The sequence below is a fragment of the Vitis vinifera genome, chromosome 16, assembly GCF_030704535.1.
Source record: "Vitis vinifera cultivar Pinot Noir 40024 chromosome 16, ASM3070453v1".
NCBI classification, from domain to species: Eukaryota; Viridiplantae; Streptophyta; class Magnoliopsida; order Vitales; family Vitaceae; genus Vitis; species Vitis vinifera.
In genome coordinates, this window is record NC_081820.1 from 27,309,841 (window position 1) to 27,330,922 (window position 21,082).

At 34.4% G+C, this 21,082-nt stretch overlaps 4 protein-coding genes across 6 annotated transcripts; 3 read left to right on the plus strand and 1 right to left on the minus strand.

Annotated features, from left to right (window-relative positions):
• The first annotated feature begins 242 nt into the window (after positions 1–242).
• Positions 243–1,031, plus strand: LOC100852581 (uncharacterized). Its single transcript, XM_010664578.3, has 3 exons — positions 243–464; positions 558–610; positions 698–1,031. The coding sequence occupies exons 1-3, from the start codon at positions 401–403 to the stop codon at positions 830–832; spliced, it is 252 nt and encodes an 83-aa protein (XP_010662880.1). The 5' UTR covers positions 243–400; the 3' UTR covers positions 833–1,031.
• Positions 1,032–3,272: 2,241 nt separating this feature from the next.
• On the minus strand, positions 3,273–7,311 carry LOC100264113 (protein phosphatase 2C 57). Its single transcript, XM_002276609.5, has 11 exons — positions 6,751–7,311; positions 6,151–6,279; positions 5,915–6,017; positions 5,562–5,672; positions 4,974–5,053; positions 4,606–4,659; positions 4,380–4,496; positions 4,031–4,085; positions 3,908–3,940; positions 3,771–3,817; positions 3,273–3,541 (listed from the first exon to the last, which is right to left on the minus strand). Exons 1-11 carry the CDS (start codon positions 7,056–7,058, stop codon positions 3,418–3,420), a joined length of 1,161 nt encoding a protein of 386 aa, XP_002276645.1. The 5' UTR covers positions 7,059–7,311; the 3' UTR covers positions 3,273–3,417.
• Positions 7,312–11,056: 3,745 nt separating this feature from the next.
• Positions 11,057–16,285, plus strand: LOC100258944 (RNA-binding KH domain-containing protein RCF3). 2 transcript variants are annotated; one of them, XM_002272188.5, is made up of 8 exons: positions 11,058–11,979; positions 12,813–13,298; positions 13,510–13,758; positions 14,219–14,461; positions 15,359–15,423; positions 15,510–15,618; positions 15,702–15,828; positions 15,942–16,285. In XM_002272188.5, the coding sequence occupies exons 1-8, from the start codon at positions 11,293–11,295 to the stop codon at positions 15,959–15,961; spliced, it is 1,986 nt and encodes a 661-aa protein (XP_002272224.1). In that variant the 5' UTR covers positions 11,058–11,292; the 3' UTR covers positions 15,962–16,285. The 2 variants fall into 2 exon arrangements, with proteins under 2 accessions (XP_059589583.1, XP_002272224.1); XM_059733600.1 differs by having other exon boundaries at positions 11,057–11,979; positions 15,702–16,285.
• A 1,159-nt stretch (positions 16,286–17,444) lies between these two features.
• LOC100260703 (uncharacterized) lies at positions 17,445–20,582 on the plus strand. 2 transcript variants are annotated; one of them, XM_010664577.3, is made up of 7 exons: positions 17,467–17,630; positions 17,825–17,919; positions 18,262–18,428; positions 18,519–18,653; positions 19,289–19,396; positions 19,674–19,775; positions 20,227–20,582. In XM_010664577.3, exons 3-7 carry the CDS (start codon positions 18,285–18,287, stop codon positions 20,389–20,391), a joined length of 654 nt encoding a protein of 217 aa, XP_010662879.1. In that variant the 5' UTR covers positions 17,467–17,630; positions 17,825–17,919; positions 18,262–18,284; the 3' UTR covers positions 20,392–20,582. The 2 variants fall into 2 exon arrangements, with proteins under 2 accessions (XP_002276719.1, XP_010662879.1); XM_002276683.5 differs by lacking the exon at positions 17,825–17,919 and having other exon boundaries at positions 17,445–17,630.
• Positions 20,583–21,082: the final 500 nt, after the last annotated feature.

Below are 21,082 nucleotides of genomic sequence, written 5' to 3' on the forward strand. Positions count from 1 at the left end.
TCCTTTTCGCGTGTTTTTTTCTCCCAACCAATGTGCCAATGGCACACTATAAGTGTAGAGGGAAGAAAATGAGTAAAAGGTGAGAAGAACCCGAAAAGTCAAACCAAAAGGGGGAGAGTTTGAGCCATGCAAGGGACTGATTTTTTGTGTCTACATGCGTACAATTGTCTGCACTTTGTGATGGTAAAACATTGATTAGTGAACTACGCTATTTTGGTATCGCTTTTCATCATCGTTCTTTAGCTATATTAGGTGTTGGTGGGGTGCAACATGAAGACAGCCCTCATGGTACGTTCCTCGCCTCTGTAAGAATAAAAGCAGACCTCCCCCCCTTCCCCTTCCTCCCTGTCCTAAAACCATCACTCACATTCCAAAAACAGTGGTGATAAGAGCATCAACCATGGCTATTCCCATCAAGGCCTCTCTTCTAGCTCTCATTCTACTCCTCACTCCCTTGTCTTCAGGTGAGCAAGGTCTTGGTATTTACTCTTGCATCATCCTAAAAGCCTTCATTAGGTTAATTCTTCAGCAATATAACAACTACTCTAAACTTGCAGGCATGGCTGAGGGTTTCAAGGATGGCACAAGCCCCATTTACTTACTACACAAGGTTAAATATGCAGACAAGACTCTGATCTTTTAGACTTTTTTTGGATTATAAGCCTTCTAACTAACCCATGTTGTGTGTTTTGTAAAGGATGGTACCCTGGTGAATTCAAAGAAGCTTTTGAAGCTTGATGCAGTGCTGGACTACGACTATGCAGAAGCGAACCCCAAGCACGACCCGAGGAGGGGGAAGCCAGGTAATGGTGGAGGTGGCAAGAACCCATGACTCTGCTTATCGTTTCGCTTTGAACCCTAGTTAAATAATGACACTACTCTCTCAATCTAGAGGGATTTTTTATCATATATGATGAGATGTTGTATAGGATTCTATATGAGGTTGTTCAGTAGTAATGTTATAAAACTACTCTTGTGGAGGAGTTGTGAGAATGGAATGGCCTTAAAAAGATGATATTGCATTGTGTTTTTGTTTGTTCTCTTTGTATGGTTCTATTTTGGCTACTACTTGAATAAAACATGAATGGGATAGTCTTTGGGTATCTCATAAGAAAGATAAATAGCAGAAAGAGAGGAAAAACAGGAAAGATTAGCACAAAACATTGAGAAGTTCAAGCATTTATCATACATGGGAATTGATCTTCTAATCTCTGCATTGAGCACACAGAATGATGGAGATTCTAGCATCGATGGCTGATGTTATGAAAAACCCAGAACGATCAGTGCAGGAGCAGGAGCAGGAGAAGGGAATGTACAGTTCCATCCCTTCTCCTTCTTCTTCCTTTTCTTCTTCTTCTTCTTCACTGATCGTTCTGTAATCAAGAGGTGTTTTGAGTCGAATGCCAGTCTTTTTCAAATGGTGAACACGGTTACACGTATATGGATGTGAAAGGGGCATAAGATCCAGAGAAAGGGGCCACCCCAGAAATCTGGGTTGACATTTTCTGAGGTCTTCCTTTGTCTGCTTTTCCATATTTCTTTGCTCCAATGATCACATATCTTGACCAGAAATTCCCTTTCTGTGAATTGGGGTTTTCAGGACATGAAGCCAGAAAGTTATGATTAATGCATACACAGCGGTGGAAGTGAGGGACCAGGCCACTGATATGTAGTGTTGGTGTATTATTAGGTTATTTAGATCCCCGTGACAATTTTATTTCATCATGGTTTAGGACTTCATGTACTTTCATGTCATTTACTATATCTCTAAAGATTCAAGGTTACCATAAAATTAACCTGAAATTAAACAGGTCAGTACAATTGAGATAGTTAAGACTTAAGAATAATGACATGAAAGGTATATAGAATTCTTAAATAGTAAAATTTGCAACCTTAGGCTAATTAAATAATAAAGTACCTATTCACCCCCCTTTGGGTAGTTCCACGGCTATGACCATAAACTTTCATGTAGAACAACCCATGCTTTGGCGTGGTGCTTCACCTACTTCATCCAAGCCATTTGATAAGGATTGGAACCCTAAAACTGCTCTTTGGCATCTAACTTCTTGTCAAAGACACTAGTGAAATTGATTGTTCATAGAATCTTCATGGAGCCTTTTTGACTTTATCCTCTATCATATGCTCCTCTTCTTCCTAGGCCAAGTTGTATGCTTATGTAGGCCATGCTTCGCATGATATGGAGTGAAGTTGATTCAAGTTCATACCATCAACCTATTCATATAATCCCAAACAGATAAGGGAGTGATTCTTGTTGAAGCACTTTTATCTGCAACACTTTTGTTAATGATACTCTAATAATAATTATTTTTAAAGGTATTCACTTAGGTGGTGTTTTTTTTGCTGAATAGAAAAAACCAAAATATTTGACTTTTTCTATTCAGTTAAAAATAATTCATTGACATCAACCAACATAATTAAATTAAACTTATTGATTACAAGTTCATTTAGTTATGTTGATTAATATCAATAAAATACTTTTTAGTTGAATAGAAAAAAACTAAATATTTTGATTTTTTCTATTCAGCTAAAAAACAAACATCACCTTAGTATTTGGATATAAACTAAAATAAAATATTTTGATAATGTTTCTGTAATGTATTGTATAACCAAATAATAATAATTTTTTAAAAAACCAGAACTAAGTGATTATTAAGGAATCACTTCAAGTGCTTGTAAAAACTTTGTCAAATATCTATTTTTTTTTTTTTTTTGTAAGAACATGTTTTCAAGCATTAGGATGTGCTTTTAAACCCTTTCAAAATAACTCCCCAACGGCCTCTTAAGTTCAGTATTATTAATAATTGCTAAATCCCACTACATGGGTCATGTGAGCATGGCAGTGGGTCAGTGGGAAGGCCCTACCATTACACAACATGGGTCATGTGTCTGGATTCTCTATTTACGAGTAGGTTATGCCTCACATGATCTGAACTCACCATACTCTCTGTTCCACAGCATATTCCCAAATTTTTCTGTCCCATATGAAAAATAATCAAAGTGCCAGCTTTAAGGTTTCTCAATTGATAAAGATCTTCTTAGCTTTCATTTGGATCTCAGAAGGAAATATCAGCAGAAAATAAAGTAATTCTTTGAAGTAGTTTGAGGCAGAATCCATTTATTGAACAGTCCTTCCACTCATACCCAATCTTTCTTCATAGAAAATCATCTTTGTGATACTATTTTCAAGCAGCCTCGAGCTTATGTATTCATTAAGATTCACTCATTTAGGCTAATTCAAGGAAAAACAAAAGTTAACTTAAACTAAATTACTATAAAAATATCATATGGAGTAACAATAAAAGTGTGAGATATGTACAGTTACAGGTTACTACTTATAGACACAAAGTTGAAGAGGATGTGTGTTGATTTTATATACATCAACAGGAGACGTCAGCTTCATAAACTAAACTGAGATGACATCCAAATCCCAAGCGTCACAATGCCAATGGTACCAAGAGCTTGCACCAATTCGAGAAATAAATTTTGTTGCTGCAGTGGCAAACTTTGCCAGTCTGTCCGCCTAGGCACAAGGAAAAGCCAAGAGGTAAATCACCAAGTCAAGAAAGCAGATGGTGAAAAACCAATAACGCAGTTGTTACCAAGGAGACAAACAGCAGAGAACATGAAAAAAAAAAAAAGGGTGTATATGGCATTGGCACCAGGAATATCAATGGATTTCTCCTTGGAAATAGACCAGTTTTAGGTCTATGCCAGGTTAACTTGGATTCAGCAGAAAAATATTTTCTTACCCTAAATCTGCAATGATGATGCTGACATTATCTTGTGTGCGTCGGTCCTATAATGCATATACAATTTTAGGTTATTAGAACTACCCAAATAAAAGCAAAATGTCATACTAAATTTGTAGAATAGATTAAACCATTACCAGTGCTGCACGTGCAAGTGCTTCAGAAGCTACCTGAAATCAGAACATTGCAGTAATAAGCACGTATGAAACTAAAACCTAATGTAGTACCCAGTAAGCCCACTGACCAGGATCCTTATTTACCTGAACATCTCCATGTTGTCGAAGTTCATTCCTAACAAAGGTTACCGCTTCTGAGCTGAAATAAACGGAGACATGTCAAAATGAAAGCCTTTCTCAACTGAATCAAAGCAGGAAGTTCTACAAAAGGTGCCTGCTATTTTAATTAACACTTGTTTGGTTGCTGAGAACGAGGAAAAGAAATCAAATCTTATGACAGGTCAAGATTCAAAGTTCTACTTCCTTTTCCTACAATTTCTCAACAACCAAACATGGTGGACCTTTTTTAACCATTACTAACAAGAAATTGATAGAGCCATTGGAAGACTGTGGAGCTTGATATGATGTAGAGAATTAATGTGGCGGAACAAACCTGTTCATATAATCCCATAAGCCATCAGATGCTAACAGTAAAAATTCTGCATCTGATCCAAGAGCTACTTGGAAAACATCAGGAGATGCAACGACCAAGTCTCCAGTGAATTGTACACTGGCAAAACAATGAAATGCATTACAATCAAAGCAATTGTATAATCCTCCAACAGTTGCAACTGAATGTTACATTAGAATGAAAGAACCATCCGAGTGAGATTGCACACCGAGAAACAAATTTTTGGGACCATCTCCCTTCCTCCAATCCCTTCTCCAGCATCCTTTCCACATGAAAAGAACCAGATCATTAGAAATGTTGTCTTGAAAATTGTTGAGTAACCAATTTTACTAAAAGTTTAAGTATTAGGACTTGGACTCGCTGGCATGCAACCAGCCCCCTACCTGCACGTGGGAGGCACAGGTGGCAGTAACCAATTAGCCTAGCCCTCTAGTTAACCAGAGCTCTAATACCATTTAATAAGTAACTAATTTTCCCAAAAGTTTAAGCTATTAGATTTGGATTGACAATTTATAACATACTCTTAACAAAGTCATCAAAAAGTCCTCAAAATTTACAAGTAAACAAGGGACTAACTCGTTCTTCTTTGTCTTGAACCTCATGTCACCAAAAGAGCGGGACACAGCAATGTCTCCGCAAATCCTTCCATTGACAATCTACAGATACCATAAATAAGAGTTGTCATCAGCTATTGACAATCCACAGAAAACAGAAGTCCTAACATGGTGTCTGATACATATATGTTTGGGAGCTGACTGATGCACAAACAAACAGAGAAATTCCCATTATATATATTTTTGAAAGTGTGACAACTTAGTGCCAAGTCAGTGCAGCCCTCCATCCGGGTTTATGATCAACTATAAGGTAATTCAGCAGCAGAGCAGATACACTAAGGTTTCAAACTCTACTTCCCCTTCTAATGCTCAAGATATAGCAGCAGAGGAAGTTTGTGAGCCAGAATATTGGAAACAAGGGAAGCTGAATATGACCAGATACCCATAAAACATCTTCTGGGTCTATTTACAGGTTCATAGATTACTTAATCATTTTCTTTTGAAGCAGGTACTGATTTTCTTTCCCATATAGAAGAAAATTTGGAAAGGTAACAAACACCAAACAGACAATGCAAGTGAGAATCAGAATCAAGAACAGAAAAAAACACACCCATCCACCTGCTTCTCTGATTCTTCTGATTTCTTCAAGCGAACTTTTGTTGCTTCCATAAGGCCTATGAGGATTGGTCAATTCTTCTGCTTTTCCAGAGCGAGAGAGAACCTTCATCAACAAGGTAGTTCAGAAAACATGGAAAATAATACAATCCCCAAAACTGTTGTTCCGCTATGCTCCCACTGATAACCGAGAAAAATTGTAGGAAAAGAAGTAAAAAAAATCGTTACCTAGTTATAAGAGCCCATTTTTAGTTTCCTTAGTACAATTTTTCTTGGGAATCAAATAGAGCATTAGTGTTCAATAAAATGTAATTATTCGTCACACAGAGGTGAATCATGGATACATACCACACATGAGTCACCAACATGTGAGATGAACACCATATCGTCTCCAATCAACAACACAGTGGCTGTTGAACCAGACTCGACATCCTCCCCAGTCGTCTCAAGCCTTTACAAAATGAAACACCATCGAAACCTTCAATGCAATAATATAAAATCTACAATTACATTTAACTCATGCAACTTATACTTATTTTGCACTTAGGCAAATTAACATATACTTGATATGTATTTCGGCTTACCAATTCAATAATTTTGCATCAGCACTTTCAAAAGCCTTCTCCAAAGCCTCTCGAATTATGTTGAAATTTTTCCCACTCAGGAGCAACCCGCCTTGCAGAGCTGCAACACAGTCTTTGTACAATTCATCCCTGACATAAATCCAATCAAATCATGCAAAACAGAACATTAATTCTAGCAAATGAACCATAGTTCATAACAGAGTCGGTAAAACATTCATTCAATCAATGTTTTTCTTTTCCAGTTATTGATATAATGACGCATGACAACCAATGATCCCCATGCCCGTGTCTTCAAAAAGCAATCCTCATTCTTCCTCTATAGAAAAAGGAAACATAAGCCTGAAAACTTGACATCAACCACCATTGAAAGAAGAAATAAGCCTGCGACTAACCGAAAAACAACCCTAAGTTTCCATGGCAATGATTACAAAAACTGATCCCATGGAAATGAACTAAAAAGATTCTTTCTCTGTAAGGGGAAAAAAGATAGAGAAAAAAGAGTAAACAGAACCCTCAAAACTTGACATCAACCACACTGGAAGAAGCAATAAGCTTGGGCTAAACATAAAAACAAACACCTTCTGTTCATTTGACACCCACCTGAGGAACTTGACAGAAGAAAAGCCGGCATGACCGTCAAAAACCGCGGCAAAGGAGAACCCATCAAGGCCATCAGACCGAACAACAGCCTCGTCCTCCATCTCCTCTCTGGGCCCTTGGAGGCGGCACAAACCCCACCTGATTCCCGCCACACCCGAAAAAGAAGGGGCATCAATGGCTATGGCTGAGCAGCATCTTGCCCTCTCCTTGAGGGCAACACTGTTGTTCTTCTTGGTGGCCTTCAAGTTGGATGTACAGTTGAGTGTCGTGAGAAAGAATCTCTGCAACTGCTGGCTCAGCAAAGCCATTTGCAAAGGTGAAGGAGGAGGAGTTGAGAGGCTGAAACAGGTGGGATAAGTATGGTTAGCGTAGAGAGGATAAGAGAGTGAAGCTCGGCCTCTAACCGTTTTAAACGGTCTAGATTTCACGTTGGCCCACCTGGGGTTGTCAGTCGACTCCGTTGGGTCTCCAAAAGGGTCTACTTGTTTCCCTAGAAAATGTGTCTTGGCACCTGATTGTTGGGGAGCTTTGCGTGTGTTTGGGTTGCTGGATCCAATCCGGATTCCGGAATCGAATTGGGCTTGAGTTGGTTTTTAATCTAAATTAAGAGTCTGTGCATTCATAGTAAAAATACTAAAAATGTTTCTTATAATTACTATCAAATACACTCTTAATTTAGGTTATGCATGATTCAAGTTACCCTATCAATTTTAATTTAGAGTCTATTTGACATCGCTTTTATAAATCACTTTCAATAAAATAAAAAAATAAAAAACATTTTTAAAGAAAAATTGAAAATTTTAGGCCTTTTAAAACAAATGTTTTTCAAAAATAGTTTTAAAAATTTTTTTTTTTAAATTGTTCTTTAATATTTTATAAAAAAAATATTTTACAACATGAAACCTATTTTAAAATATGTTTTAAAATTAATTTTTATATTTAATATTGTATGATTATTTTTTAAAACAATCATTAAAAAATCATTGAAAATAATTATAATATCTAAAAATACTATTTTTCTATTTTTAAGAATAGAAAACTGAAAAATCGTGTTTTGATCACAAAATATGTTTTTTTTTTTTCTAAAGAACAAAAAACTGTTTTTAAAAAAGAGTTTTCAAACATGATCTTAAAATTTATTTTAAAAATAAAAAATAAAAAACACTTATAATGTTGATTTAGAGGAACATTTAAATAAGTAATTCTTTTTAAAACATTTTTACAAAAATATTTCCACTAAAAATACTTCAAATGAAAGTATGTTAAATATTTTTATAATATATATAATTTATAATATCATAGATGATTATCTATATTTTATACATTTATAGAGAAAAAAAAGTATAAAATGTAATTATATAATATACTATTTCACTTTATTAAAAAGATGTATAAATTTATAAATTTCATTTTAAAATTTAAGATTACCTTTAATATAAAACCTATTTATGTTAAACTTGAATTTGAAAAAATAATTTTTTCTTGAATCGGGTTTCGATCATTTTTATTATTATTTATATGATATATTGTAGAATTGAACCTATAATCGTTAACTTTTATATTAATTTTAAAAATTTTAAAATAGATCAAATATTTTATGACATTTGACATTATGACGATTGAGGTAGAGGGTAAATATAACGTTGTAACATGGGCATTGAAATTTATAAGAAATTAAATATGGGTGCTTGGTTTCAAAATAAATGGTCAAACTTTCAACTTCTTGATGTTTCATTCAATCTATGGTCATGGTTTAGCTGTCACCACCTATGATTATGGGCCACTTGTTTGACACTTTTCTTTTGGTTGGACATTAAAATTATGGTATGTCATAAATAAATATTGAATTTTATTTTTATTTTTATTTTTCATTTTTAATGCATAGTTGAGAATATTTAAATGGCATCATCATGTGCACATAGATTATGGCATGCAAGTTATAAATTCTATGTATGCCACATCCATTAATACCCATTTTTATTTTTATTTTTTCAAAAAAAGAATAATAAAAAAATAACTATAATTTAAATTTGGTAATTATTTAACCACCCAATTAACTAACAACTGAAATTTTCATTAATGATATTTATATTAAATCCAAATTTTGATGCATATAAAGAAACCCCCACATGACAACCATGTAATTTAATGATAACCCATAAATAATTAATAATAAAATTCCCAACTAACTACAATGATTAAAAACTAAAAGTTTCACATTAAATCAAAATCTAATGCCCAACTACCAAAATTTCAACCAGGAACCTTGAAACGGCGCCGTTTTATTATTCTTTTTCCAAAAGGTACTTTGGCTGGTAGGGGTAATGAGGATATGAGAGTAAAGTGACTAGTTATCTTATTATATAATGTATTTTATAAAATTAAAAATATTATATTAATGATGTTTTTTTAATATATATTATATTTCTTTATTTTTAAATATTTTTTTTGAAAAATATTTTATTTTATTTTTATCATTGAATTAATGATTTATTTTCACTTTCATATCTTTTTAATTATTATTATTTTTAGACTGATAAAGTTTCAATAGAATAATAAATTATAATTGTATTAATATAAGAAATTTAACTCATTAATACAATGCTTTATTGGGTCAAATTATGATGATGTATTTATAGATCGAATTTAAAGGATAAATCGATGTATTATATTATAAACTAGTTTATATTAAATATCGTTTAAGGTTGTAAAAATTTAAAAGCAGATATTTTAATTATTTCATAAAACAATGGACGAAAATATCGATAATGCGACTAGGGCAATAAGCATATGCAATTAAAAACAAAAAAAAAGGTGATTCGTGTATAAAAAATATGACCAAGATATTAAGATACAAAAATTGTAACTAAAGTACAAATAATGTAATTAAAGTATGGTAAATATTACCATCATATAAAAAAATATGATCAAAGTAATAAGATAAGGAAATTGAGATTAGGGTATGAAAATTTGATCAAAGAACAAAATATGTGAGTATGATATAAAAAATGTGACCAACGTACAAAAACAAATGTAATTAAGGTATAAAAGATGTAATTAAGGTACTAAAGCATAAACAACGTAGGTAAAGTATAAAAATTTGATTAGAACACAAAAATCACTAATATAAATATGAGTGAAAAATGAGATTAAGATGTGAAAAATATGACAAAGGTATATAGAATACATGTATGAAAAATGTAATTGAAATGTGGCAAAAACACTAAGGGTTTCTTTGACAATTGTTTTCAAAAACAATTCTATTTTTTTTTTAAAATAATTTCTGTCTAATATTTTGGAAAACAAAAATCTGTTTGAAAACCTAAAATATCTTTAATATTTTAAAAATAATTTTTATATCTAGCATTTTATTTTTAATTATTCTATGACTTTGTGTAATTTTTTTTTAAAAACAGTCCTTAGAAAAATAATAGAAAATAATTAAAAGATGTTATTTGAAAATATCTTTAAGAACAAAAAAAACAGAAAAAAAAAAAAATTGATTGTGAAACGTATTTTCTTGATTTTTTATTTTAGAAAACAAAAAACTGTTCATAAAAATAATTCAAAAACATACTATAAGTTATAAAAATTGTAACATGGATCCAAATAACATACTCATGGTACACAAAAATATGTAAATATTTATATAAAATAATATTAAATAAAATAGTATGATATATAATATACTAAAGCACGGTAAGTATTAGATAAAATATATTTAATTAAATTTTGTTTTCTTATCCTAATTTTCAAGTTAGCAAATTCAAAATATAAAATCACTTTAAAATAATAATTGAGCACTTAAAACAGGGTTTGTAAATTTTTTAAAATGCATCTAATCTCAATCTATAGGAACTTTCACTTTTTGTAGCTTTCCTCTCTTGACCGGGGTGGGTTTTTTTTTTTTTTTTTAATTTTTTTTTTTTATATATATACGGTATTTGATCTTCAATTAATAATCTTAAGAAAATGTGGTTAAATAACTAACCTAATAAATTAAAGAGGGTTGATTATTTAAAATTTATTATAATTATTTCTTTATTTTTATTTTTATCAATTTTTAATCTAATTTTGTATATAAAAATAGGAAATAGAAAACAAGAATGCATGTTTTGTATAGACGGTTTTTAAAATGTAAAAAAATGTCTTTGAAGGTGGACCGTGGACAGCTATTTTGAGTAGAAATGAAGTCGGAAAAATAGAAAATGTTAAACAAACAAGTCATTAGGAAAAAGAAGAGATCGAAGCGACGTCGTTCTAGTACTCCTTCTTCCACAAGGATTGTGCCTATATAAGATTGAGATGGAAGGTAAAGTACATAAGCTGAACTGGTAGAACACACAGTGGAGCTCAAACCTAGGACGGCTCTAACTCCTCTGAGACTTTCGATCAAGCGCTAGGGTTTGAAGTTCTAGCACATTGACCTGATTTTCCCGAGAAACAAACAGGAAACCAGAGAACACAAAACCAAACCCTAAGGACCAAATAACATCTGGACCTTGAATTTTTGCCAAAAGGGTGTTGGGAAAAACCCTAGATATGGACAGATCTCGATCGAAAAGGGGCTATTTCTATGAGCAGGACTATGATTCAGAAACTCTAGGAAGGACCAAACCCAGGTACAACAACAACAACAACCACGGCGGCCACCACTACAACACCAATAGCCACCACCGGCGTGGAGGCGCCGGCGCCGGACGGGCGTCGAAGCTGCAGGACTCGTCCGTAATGGTGACGACGAGCTACCGGATTTTGTGCCATGACGTCAAGGCCGGCGGCGTAATTGGAAAGTCCGGCAGCATTATCAAATCGATTAGGCAGCATACCGGAGCTTGGATCAACGTCCATGAATTGATTCCCGGCGACGAGGAGAGAATTATTGAGATTTCTGATACTCGCCGGCGAGACCCAGAGGGACGAATGCCCCAATTCTCGCCGGCGCAGGAGGCGTTGTTCATGATTCATGATAGGATTTTGGAGAGTGATGCTGGGTTTGGAAATGGGTTTGGTGGGAATGGTGACGATGATGATGATTTCGGGCCGCGCGGCGGCGGAAACCGGGTGGCAACGAGGATGGTGGTCTCTAGGATGCATGTGGGGTGTTTGTTGGGAAAGGGAGGGAAGATAATTGAACAAATGAGGATTGAGACCAAGACCCAGATTAGGATTCTGCCTAGAGATCACAATCTTCCCCGTTGTGTTTCCATGTCCGAGGAAATCGTGCAGGTTTCGGTTCTTTATCTTAGAATCTTTAGCTGCAGTCTTGAAATTTTCAATTTGATCTCTGGTTGAGTGTTCAGCTTCTTTGGCAATCTGGGTCTATCTTGGTTTGATTTGAGTGTGAATGTACTCCTCTGCAGTGATTTTTGAGCTCTACACTGTTGTTTTAGTAAACTTGATGTGGAAATGTGGTAGTGATTAGTGTATATGGCATGGCGGGCAGATATGGAAGGAAAGGGTTTACATTTTCAGCTTTAACCAATTCTAGATTGATTTAGTTTCCTAATGGGCGGCTTAATTTTTATGGATCTGATGCATATAAAACTGAATCCAACGTCCAATTGAGAGTTGATATTGGGAGAGAAATTGATCTTCCTAGCATTTCCTTGTCGATACCATTGGTGTTGGTGTTTGTTTATTGCCTCACTTCTAATAACCTCAACTCCTCGTAGAGCAAACTTTGAACCATGAAGAATACACACTCACAAGGCTTACCTGTAGAGTTTCAATTGATTTTTGGTATGGGATTTTAGTATCCAATTCCAATCATTCAAGTTTGCTCACAGTGTAAACTCAAATAATGTGCTCTTTATATACACATCAGGAGTTGAAAGCATATTCTTTGGGTTTTCCCTAAAGCATATTATTAAATTCCGTTATCAGCTTAAATGAAGAGATTTAACATAGCGCAATCTGTTTTGGGATGGCCATACTTGGGTTTTATGCTGTTCTTTTAGTTTTATTTTATTTTGATAAGTGTTGTTCTTTTAGTTTTATCAACTTTGCCAGCTTTCTTTGGTGTCAAAAAATAACAATTATACTTTAATGGACTTATATAGGTGGTGGGTGATGTGAATGCTGTGAAGAATGCAATTGCAAATATTTCTTCACGCCTGAGGGAGAGCCAGCATCGGGACCGCAGTCATTTCCATGGACGAATACAGTCATCTCCAGAGCGGTTCTTCCCCCCTGATGACGATTATAGTCACATGAATAATGCACCTCGCCGTATGCCCATTGATGGGAACTCTTTTGGTTCACGTGTATCTACTGGTTTGGTGGGCACCAGAAGCAATAGCTTTGCCTCCCGCACATCTGGTTACACACTTGAATCTGGAGCTGCTCCTATTGCTGATAATGCACAGCAATTTTTAGGTGAGGATATTGTGTTTCGAATACTTTGCCCAGTTGACAAGGTTGAATGTGTTGTTGGGGAGTCAGATGGGATTATAGAATTGCTTCAGAATGAAATCGGTGTAGATGTTAAGGTTGCTGACCATGTAGCTGGATCAAATGAACAGATAATTGTCATTACTTCAGAGGAGGTATGCCCTTTCTCTTTCTTCTGTGGAGTAATGTAAATATGTAAAATTCGGGTTTATTCATCTCTAGTTCTAGAGTTGTTGGAAGTGAAAATACTCATGAACTTTACCTTTCAGTATTTGAGCCATACTTTAAATCCAGCTTTGACATATTTGTGTATGTGGGTTTTATAAGGTTCTAACAGATTTCTGATTTCTGCCATTGTGTACTTAGGGCCCTGATGATGAGTTATTTCCTGCTCAAGAAGCTTTATTACATATCCAAACTCGTATTGTTAATCTTCTCCCCGATAAGGAGAATGTTATTACTACTAGGTTACTTGTTCCATCTAGTGAAATTGGATGCTTCGAGGGACGAGATTGCTCATTATCTGAAATGAGGAGATTAACCGGTGCCAACATACAGATCGTGCCAAGGGAACAGCTTCCTGCATTTATATCAGGGACCGATGAGCTTTTAGAGGTTTGTCACTTAATGCCCATTAAATTCTTATTATAAGATGCATAGGTTTCCAGTTGATTGAAGAGGCTTATTTGTGGATTCTACAATCAAAATTGTCCTAATGGGAATGCACCATTTGGTACATATGCACAGACTGAATCCTCATGAACAGGCCCTGCAATAACCATATCCAATTCATTCCATGGATTTGGAATGTTGGAAGTGAATGATCCTGAGATGCCGATATATCCTCTATGGATCATGAATTGTTGAATAAAATTACAATCCAAAATTGAGGCTTTAATCCTGGAGTAGCAGATTTATCTCTATTATCTTGTTGGAAACATTCGAACCAGCAAATGATCCTAAATTGATGCTCATTGCTTATTCAAACATTTGAATAAGGGACAAGAGAGAACAAAAAGGACATTATGGTGGTGGGATCTATTCCACTTTTCTGAACTGCTCCTTCATGCCTAAGATTGTAGGGGAGATAAAAGCAGCTCGAGATGCTCTTGTTGAGGTGACATCAAGACTGCGGAGTTACTTATACCGGGAGTTCTTTCCAAAGGATATGCCACCACCTTCTATCTCTGCACCTGGCTCTCTTGAGGCATCTTCTCCCAATAACATAACCCCAGCTCGTGAAGGTCACACTGCAAGTGATCCTCCTACCACAAACTATCAGAATGTTCAAGCCATAGCATCAGTGCAGCCATCAAAGGTAATTCTTATTGGTAGAGCAGAAAATGCTATGGTGTTGTTAAGTATAAGGTTCTCCTTATCCCTTTGTTCCTTTTTATCTTGAATTTATGTGTTTTTTTTTTTTTTAAATGGGTACTAAGTTTGATACTTATGCTGCCTTCCATACCTTAAATGTGTTGTTGAGGAGTGAAAAATCCAACATGCAGAGCACAATATTGGTTGCAAAAAGAATGATTTTTTTTTTTTTTAGCGAACACAAGATGCCATTGTTTCAGAAAATTATTATATATAATTTCTTTCTTGTCTTATTTTCTTCCTTTATGTTGTGTTTAAGAATCTTGAAGGCTATGTTGGGTTATTAGAAAACTTGAGGGAAAATACGAGGAAAAGAAAATAGAAAAGAAAAGTAGAAGGAAATAAAATAAAAAATAGATTTGAAGTTAATAAATTATTTTTATATATTTTTTCAAACTCGTTTAATTTATTTTGTCTTCATTATATAAAGATTGAATAATTTAAAAATATATAAAATTTTAATTAATTTTAAATATTCATAATATTTAATTTTTTTCACTATTTTCCATAATGGAATCAAACATGAGAAAACCGTTTTCTTTATCATTTTTTTTTCTTTCTGTATCTTTATCATTTTTTTTTTCTTTCCCTAGTACTTTCTGAAAACTAAGCATAACCGAAAAGCTTTCATGATGAATCTTAAGGAACAGTAGTGCTACTCTTCTTGAGAAGCAGCCTAATGAATTTCACAAATTTGAAAGGAATTTTCTTTCCTCTCATCCCGCATCCAACTGACTGCTGTTTTCTTAAATTTCTGACCATTGGATTCATGTCAGTTGACAAAGGGAATTTTCATGACGAACATGATTGTCCTTTTAAAAATGTAGCCTTCACTTTGTAGGACTCTGGAGGGACTGGTGGTGAAACAGTGAAGCAGAATGAAACTGTGCCAAGCGTTTTGAACAGGTATGAGTTTCTGCTTTACATTATTTATGAAGCCTCTCTATGAATCACATTCCCATCATACTAACTACCGATCTTTTTTCTTCTAGAATCCCTGTAACGCTTGTCACCAGGAGTACACTTGAAGTTGTCATACCAGAACACGCAGTTCCCAAGCTCATAACCAGATCGAAAAACAAGCTTGCCCAGATCAGTGAGGTGAGTCTCATTCCTGCATCCCATCACATACTTGTGACTCGTGACGCGGCTATTGTCTTGAACTATGTTTTTCCTGGAAACAGTGGTCTGGGGCCAATGTTACCCTGTTGGAAGATAGACTGGAGGCGACAGGAAAGATCATTCAAATATCAGGCACCCCTGAGCAGACTGAGAAGGCCCAGAGCTTGCTTCAAGGCTTTATTTTGAGCAGTAACTCTCCCTCTTCCCCCCCCCCACTTACCACACACATGGAGCTTATCATCGCCCACCATTTCTAAGTTTGGAACACCACCTTACTGGTTTTGTATTTTTTGTTTAATCAGTTTCAGAAGACGGGCCATAAGGTTGTGGGAGAAGGATGCATGTTAGGACAAAGCTGGCTGACCAGGGACAGTTCCCTCGCGGTCGTCTGTCATCTGATTCCCAGATGAAGCTCAGAAGAGCACAGGGCATTTTGCTTGGTAATCCAGGAATATGTAGTCAATGGTGTAGTCTATGTATTTAGATCTTTTGTATGACCTGCCTGCAGGTGTAGGAGTGAACATCTTGAAAGAGAAAAAGCTGGTTCTTCTGTAAATTGATGACTCTGAAAGCTTTCTCCCTGAAAAAATTCTCATCTTCATGTCTTCTGCAAATGTGTTAATGGGAAAGCTGCTGCTGTTGAGGATGTTCTTGTTTTCTTTTCCCCATCCTATGCCAATAACTTTGTTTTGATCCTTTCTTTTGGTGGAAATGAGTTGTAAGGTTTTAGTTTTTTCATTGCATGTCATCCAAATGGAGCATTAGAAATATGATGTACATGAAAGTTATCCGTCCGTGAAGAGTTTTGGCTCAAGATTGTAGGGGAATGTTTGGTAATGTTTTTTAAAATAGCTTTCTGAAAAACAGCTTTTGAAATGTTTTCAAGAATAAAATTTTGAAATTCAAATATGAAAAATAGTGTTTTTACTTATTTGTTGCGAAGATATTACGCACTTATGGACTACGTGAAAATTAATTAGCAGTTAGCACCAACACTTGGCATAAAATACCTAAAATATCTCAAATTTATTGTAAAAAATAATATGCTTTTAGATCAAATTTTCAAAAACAGTTTTTGGTAAAACAAAGTTTCCAAAAGATTAAAAACTGTTGTTTGTTTTTAGAACAAAATTATTTTCAAGAATGGGCTTCACATATTTGGTGTTTGTTTCGTAAAATGTTTTTTAAAATCAAGTTTTTAATATAATTCTTAATTATTTTCAAAAACAAAACTCTATCTTGGGAGTCATTTAGAAAATAATTTTCTTGGCTTGTTTTTGGTGAAGATGGTGTGTGCTTACATATAAAATAAAAATTCGTCATTTATTTTTCATATTTTCAATTGTTTTTCAAAACACTTAAAAATTACATTAATTTTGGTTTTAAAAATACCCTATTTCTCGTAACAATTTTTCAAAAGAAGTTTTTGTTAAAAAATTATCAAATGTGTTTTCTATGTATTTTGTTCGGGAAGTATTTTCAAAAATTATTCTCTAACATAATTCAAGTTTGTGTGGAAGTTTGAAATATTCTTAACATGTTATTTTATATTTTCATATATTTTTTTAAAATGAACTCTTATATTTAGTGTTTTATTCTTAACATATATATATATATATATATATATATATATTTTAAATATTTTAATTATTTTTCATACTTGTACAATTATTTTCCACCCATTGAAAACTTTTGTACAATAAAAAAAAATTCATGTAAGATTTTTAATTATTTTATTTTTTCAATAAAATGTGATACAAATATTTTATTTTATTTTTTTACATTTTTAAGTTAATCAACACCGTGTTTGGCAATACGAATTCTTTGGATGCGTTTCTGAGACAATTTTCCACCTAACACCCAAACACACGTTATTCTCTGTTTGCTTCGCCTGCAAGAGGCAGAGTCGAAGAAGAAACACACTCCAAAAAAACCCTAACCCCCCTCTCTCTCGACCACCGCCGTCGCCGCCTGAAAGGTCACTATTTCCGGTACGTCTGCATCTTCCTTTTAACACTTCGTTTGGTTTTTCGAACAATAGAGGAAATGAAAAGAAATTCAAATTGTGAATAGAAATGAAAAACTCATTGCAACTTTCTGTTTGGTTGCCTTGAAAACAAAAGTCATAATTAACTTCACCTACTACTAGCATTTGGACTTTTTGAGACGATGTTTTCATTTTCAGGAAATAAAAACAACAATGAGTGTGAGGTTCAGGTTTTCATTCTTTCCCCCGCTTTCTCAGCTACCAAACAGGGACGATTATTTCGTTTGATCCGAGTTCGTTCTCTGATGTTTGCATATGAATTCTTTCATTATACACATTTCTTAGATATCTTGTCCATGACATGAGTTTGAGCTACACATGCTTGATAAAAGGTCTCTATGAAACTTGATCGAAACTTCGATAATTTGGTTATCTATGACGATTACTAATGCTTTCCGACCATTGCAAATGATGCTGTACCAGTAATAAAATTTAAAGTGTTTAAGCTCTCTTACTGTAGTTTTTCCAACAATTTTGTATTACCCATATGCTGATTACTTGTTTTCAATCTCTCTTTTTTCGGATTGTTAAATACATTTTAATCTGATTTATAAATGAAATCTTTCTATGAGAAGGGAAATTGTGAAAGAGATACCAGATGGCTTATATGCAATATGGAAGAAATATCCTCCGCCACATTGTTAAAGATGTGGGTTCTCAATGCTCAGATCGGGTAGTGAATCCGCTCCTATATGTTTGTCAAGGAGTTCGATACAGGAAGTTGGAGGTTATTCTTACAACGGTAAGAATGTAGATTGGAAAATTGTTGATTTTCTTGTTTGGTTCAGTATGTTGGCTTTTAATTTATTGTTGATTGGTTTTGTATATTCAGAACATAGATAAGCTGGGCAAAGCAGGTGAGACAGTGAAGGTTGCTCCTGGGTATTTTCGCAACCATTTGATGCCCAAGTTGCTTGCAGTCCCAAATATTGAGAAGTTTGCTTATCTCATCAGCGAGCAGCGCAAGGTTATTGTCTCTGAATATGTCTCATCAACAACTCAATTTTTGTAGTTCATTACCTTTTTTTTTTTTTTCTGGTGTGTGTGGGGTATCCATTTCTTTATGAGTGCATTCAGCTGTACTGGGGAACTCCCTTTACTTGTGTTTCACTACTGCTGTACTTATCCAACTCAAATATAGTTATTGACATGGAAAAAGGGCTAAAACAAACATGGGGTTTACTCATTATTTTGGTGATAACTGCTAATTTTTTTAGAGAAGGCAAAAGTGGTTACTAGCAATACCCGACCCTACTTGGAACCTTAATTTATTTGCTCGTATATGCAGTTTATTATCCAGATTCTGCTGCTTTTGAATTAAGATACAGTTCTTGGAACCTTAGTGAATTCATGTCTAGTGCATTTTACCTATGCATTTGTGTTGTGCATCAGCAGCATCACTTCATATCATTCATATTGCTTGGTTTTAATGGAATGCTAGCTGAGGTGTTATCTTCTGAACTTGTAAACCTGGGTTGCTTTTCCAAGTTTGCCAATTTAACTTTTGCCATCTTATCTTGATTTACGTTCATTAAAAAATATGTTCTGTTCCTCTGTTTGATACTAACTTATCGATTCCATTCTTCTACTTGTTTTAATCAGCTTTACCAACCTGAGGAAGTGGAAGAGGTTAAAGAAGTTGTAGAGACTGAGGAAGACAAGATGAAAGAATATCATACTGCAGCTAAACGTCTAGAAACTACTAGAGTGGTTGGTGCCCCACTCTTGAAGCTCTTAATGTTTTAATAATGTTGATTCTAGTTTATTAATATTTCCGTCCTTCCATTTTTTTCCCCTTGAAATCTTGTAATTATATAAGAGTATAAAATGAAATGAAATGAAATCAAGATTTTGAATAATGCATGCTGTTCCTAGAGGGTGGTGCTTATAGTTTAACTCATAGAAATTTGTTGTCTTTGGTACAAGAATCAAACATATTTCATCTTACTTGTGGGTCTCATATCTGACATAGATAATGCGTTTTTAGGCTTTCAGGAGGTTCATTAAGTTTGAAAAGGGCCAGCCTGTGAGGAAGGGTGAACCCTTAGAGTTGCGTTCACCCATCACAAAGGATGATCTTGTGGCAGAGGTATGTTTTTTTAATCTCATTGTTAACAACTTGTTCCCTTGAAAACAACAAAGAGATGTGCTCTTAATACATCCTATTGTTCGAATTCCGTGCTCTTTTCAATTCTTGGTAATTTTTAAGGAGAAAATTAGGTACTACTTGTTTAGACTTCTAAAAAGGACTTAAGCATGGAAAACAATACACACACACACTTATATGTATATATGCAAACAGCAAACTGCTTCCCAGTATAGTTATTGTCCACTTTGGGCCCAATGGGCCTTGTGGCTTTAAAAAGCCATCTTCATACCACCATTTGGAATAACTTGCTCCCTCCTGTGTAAATACTATCCGCCTTGTGCCAATGGACTTGTTTCTTCACCCTCTTGCTTAGCGCTTCTTCACTAGACTGTATTGCTTAGCCTATTTTTGAAGTTTATTTTGTATTCATACTGTTGCTACACCATGTCAGGTGGCAAGGCAGCTTTCCGTGCAGGTAGAACCCGAAAGCCTGCATCTACCTTCTCCTTTGACGCATGTGGGAGAGTTTGAGGTGCCGCTCCGACTACCAAAGTCCATCCCTTTGCCGGAGGGAAAGGTCCGCTGGACTCTCAAAGTTAAAATCCGCTGCAAATGAAGAACAATGACTTAGCTAGATAGGCTGTTTCTCTGATTCTCTTTTATCTTTGAGTATTGAAAGTTCTTGTGGAATTTGTTTTTGTATCCTCTGGAAAAAAATATGGATGCCTGTTATCTGTAAGGGTCGGGATTTGTTCCTGTAGATGGGAAAAATTGCTTTTGAATAAATGAATGAATGATTAAATCTGAGTTCTTTTCCTGGTTTTTTTGGCTGCAGCTATCTCCATGATTTTTATTGCCTTAGCATGAATGCTATATTGGAAGGCTGATTGCTATGAAGCTTACTAGAAAATTTGATGGGACTCTTGATATTTGTCCTCCACTTTCTACAAAGGTGTGTTTTGGTCGGATAGGCCTGTTTGGTAACCATTCTTGAAAGCAGTTTTCTGTTTTTTATAATAGAATTTTCTAATTTAGAAAATAGATTGGTAAATCCTTAATGGAAGTACTTTTTTGGAAATTTATTCTCGAAACATATTTTTTGAATAAATTTGAGGTATTTTGGGTTAATTTTTGGTCAAATGTTTTGAGCAAGAATGGAAAAGACGGAGAATGTTTTAGAAAATTGTGTTGTATATGATTATATGGGTATTAAGAATGAAACACTATTTTTCATGTTTGGATTTTTAAATAGATCTTGTTTTTGAAAAAAAAAAAAAGCTTATAAAACAAATGAAAAAAAAAAAAAT

Coding starts and splice junctions, on each gene's coding strand:
- LOC100260703 (XM_002276683.5), top strand. CDS start 18,285: ATGGCTTATATGCAATATGGAAGAAATATCCTCCGCCACATTGTTAAA. Junction 18,429..18,518: donor TGGAGGTTATTCTTACAACG/GTAAGAATGTAG, acceptor TTGTATATTCAG/AACATAGATAAGCTGGGCAA. Junction 19,776..20,226: donor AGGATGATCTTGTGGCAGAG/GTATGTTTTTTT, acceptor ACACCATGTCAG/GTGGCAAGGCAGCTTTCCGT.
- LOC100264113 (XM_002276609.5), bottom strand. CDS start 7,058: ATGGCTTTGCTGAGCCAGCAGTTGCAGAGATTCTTTCTCACGACACTC. Junction 4,497..4,605: donor TCCCAAAAATTTGTTTCTCG/GTGTGCAATCTC, acceptor TTGTTTTGCCAG/TGTACAATTCACTGGAGACT. Junction 3,542..3,770: donor ATCATCATTGCAGATTTAGG/GTAAGAAAATAT, acceptor CCTTGTGCCTAG/GCGGACAGACTGGCAAAGTT.
- LOC100852581 (XM_010664578.3), top strand. CDS start 401: ATGGCTATTCCCATCAAGGCCTCTCTTCTAGCTCTCATTCTACTCCTC. Junction 465..557: donor CCTCACTCCCTTGTCTTCAG/GTGAGCAAGGTC, acceptor CTAAACTTGCAG/GCATGGCTGAGGGTTTCAAG. Junction 611..697: donor CCATTTACTTACTACACAAG/GTTAAATATGCA, acceptor TGTTTTGTAAAG/GATGGTACCCTGGTGAATTC.
- LOC100258944 (XM_059733600.1), top strand. CDS start 11,293: ATGGACAGATCTCGATCGAAAAGGGGCTATTTCTATGAGCAGGACTAT. Junction 11,980..12,812: donor TGTCCGAGGAAATCGTGCAG/GTTTCGGTTCTT, acceptor GGACTTATATAG/GTGGTGGGTGATGTGAATGC. Junction 13,759..14,218: donor GGACCGATGAGCTTTTAGAG/GTTTGTCACTTA, acceptor TTCATGCCTAAG/ATTGTAGGGGAGATAAAAGC.